General features: G+C 48.7%; 1 protein-coding gene across 1 annotated transcript; it reads right to left on the reverse strand.

Annotated features, from left to right (window-relative positions):
• Positions 1 to 6: 6 nt before the first annotated feature.
• Positions 7 to 2,162, reverse strand: LOC123964244 (AP-2 complex subunit mu-like). The gene is made up of 2 exons (XM_046041327.1): positions 2,016 to 2,162; positions 7 to 759 (listed from the first exon to the last, which is right to left on the reverse strand). The coding sequence occupies exons 1-2, from the start codon at positions 2,115 to 2,117 to the stop codon at positions 625 to 627; spliced, it is 237 nt and encodes a 78-aa protein (XP_045897283.1). The 5' UTR covers positions 2,118 to 2,162; the 3' UTR covers positions 7 to 624.
• Positions 2,163 to 2,392: the final 230 nt, after the last annotated feature.

Raw genomic sequence — 2,392 nt, forward strand, 5'->3', positions numbered from 1 at the left:
CTCTCTCTCTCTCTCGCCCCAGTTACGCTGTCATACTGTGGGAAACACTGTTTACAGACAATAACTGGGATTCATGTTGATGAGCGTGAGCAGGAGGTTGACGACCCGGTCCATTATTTGGTGACTGGTACCTACAGGCCTTTTTGCTATCTTGGTTATGAAGCTGATATTCCACCGTGTTGTCCACCTTTAGACGGCCTGCATTACAACAACACGGGGCGCAGAGTCAGAGATGCGCTTTCTGTAGTCCATCTTCAGAACATTGTAGTTTCATCACGTCAGTAACATCCGCCGTCACATAATTACGTTGCCTAGAAACGAGCAGCCGGATTCTCTGAGTCCTTCTGGATTCTCCTTCACATCTTTCCTTGACCTCGTGACGTTTTCCATCGAGGTCGAGGAAAGGAGATTTGTTTTTGACTTTTCGGACGCAGTCCAGGTCTCCTTTCTGTCAGGTACACTGGGCTCTGAGCCAGCTGAGCTGTTTCTGGAATGTGATTGGCTGAGCGTCTGACATTTGGAATAAGTGGGGATTAAACTTTGTACTGAATAAACACACACAGATCTGTAGAGGACAACAACAACGATTCCTTCCCATCAGCCCCGGGAGCGGCGGTGGAGGGGTCAGCAGCGTGTCTCGTAGATGCCGCTGCGTCCGATGTAACGAACCCATTTAATGACGTCATGATCGCTGTAGTTCAACTTCGGCTCGAACACCTTCAGGTACCGGACCTTAAGACCTGACGGAGCGAATGGCACCTGAGGAGGAGGAGGAGAGAGGAGGAGTTAGTGAAGCAGCACACCATGTTTATCTGTTTGAATGAAGAACAGCATCAGTGTTCAGAGACGGTTTGCTGTCTCAGCATGTCTCACTGTGCAGGAGCTGCTGCTCCTCTCTGGCGCTGCAGGAGGCGCTGTGACAAATCTACGTCTACATCATCTTACACCCCGTCTACATCGGCCTACATCGGCCTACATCCCGTCTACATCCTGCCTACATCCCGTCTACATGATCTTACATCCCGTCTACATCATCTTACATCCCGTCTACATCATCTTACATCCCGTCTACATCCCGTCTACATCATCTTACATCCCGTCTACATCCCGTCTACATGATCTTACATCCCGTCTACATGATCTTACATCCCGTCTACATCATCTTACATCCCGTCTACATCATCTTACACCCCGTCTACATCCCGTCTACATGATCTTACATCCCGTCTACATCGGCCTACATCCCGTCTACATCGGCCTACACCCCGTCTACATCATCTTACACCCCGTCTACACCCCGTCTACATCATCTTACACCCCGTCTACACCCCGTCTACATCATCTTACACCCCGTCTACATCATCTTACACCCCGTCTACATCATCTTACACCCCGTCTACATCATCTTACATCCCGTCTACATCATCTTAAACCCCGTCTACATCATCTTACATCCCGTCTACATCCAGTCTACATCCCGTCTACATCATCTTACACCCCGTCTACATCATCTTACACCCCGTCTACATCCCGTCTACACCCCGTCTACATCCCGTCTACACCCCGTCTACATCCCGTCTACATCATCTTACATCCCGTCTACATCATCTTACATCCCGTCTACATCATCTTACATCCCGTCTACATGATCTTACATCCCGTCTACATGATCCTACATCCCGTCTACATGATCCTACATCCCGTCTACATGATCCTACATCCCGTCTACATGATCCTACATCCCGTCTACATGATCCTACATCCCGTCTACATCGGCCTACATCCCGTCTACATCGGCCTACACCCCGTCTACATCATCTTACATCCCGTCTACATCATCTTACATCCCGTCTACATCATCTTACACCCCGTCTACATCATCTTACACCCCGTCTACATCATCTTACACCCCGTCTACATCGGCCTACATCCCGTCTACATCGGCCTACATCCCGTCTACATCGGCCTACATCGGTCTATATCCTGCCATCGCAGGGTACAGTTTCTGTTCTGACCTCAAAGTTCATGGAGATCGGAGGTCGAGCCCACTTCTTCTTGTCGTTAGTCGGCAGCAGCTCGATCTCTGCGCTGATCTGAGACTCCTTCATTCCCGCCATGCGCTTTATCCTGCAACACACATTAGCACAAGTCAACACATCAGCACTGATCTACCGTCTGTTTATTCACTACTTTCTGTTTTAAAGACCAAACGATTCAACGAGTAATCAAGATGATAAAACTCAGACTAATCAGCTTTTAGCCCCGCCCTAAAGCCTCTCCTGCTTCCTGGTCTATGTTCCTCTAAATGGGACCATAATTTACTAAATGAACATCATGCTGTGTTGAAGAAGACTTGAAACTAGAGACTGAGACCAGAAACTCATCAGGAAAG

The sequence above is a fragment of the Micropterus dolomieu genome, unplaced genomic scaffold, assembly GCF_021292245.1.
Source record: "Micropterus dolomieu isolate WLL.071019.BEF.003 ecotype Adirondacks unplaced genomic scaffold, ASM2129224v1 contig_1311, whole genome shotgun sequence".
Taxonomy (NCBI): Eukaryota; Metazoa; Chordata; class Actinopteri; order Centrarchiformes; family Centrarchidae; genus Micropterus; species Micropterus dolomieu.

Excerpts from the sequence above, each read along its gene's own strand:
- LOC123964244 (XM_046041327.1), bottom strand. The coding sequence starts at position 2,117 with ATGGCGGGAATGAAGGAGTCTCAGATCAGCGCAGAGATCGAGCTGCTG. Across the intron at positions 760-2,015 it reads CGATCTCCATGAACTTTGAG|GTGCCATTCGCTCCGTCAGG; the intron begins GTCAGAACAGAA and ends CCTCCTCCTCAG.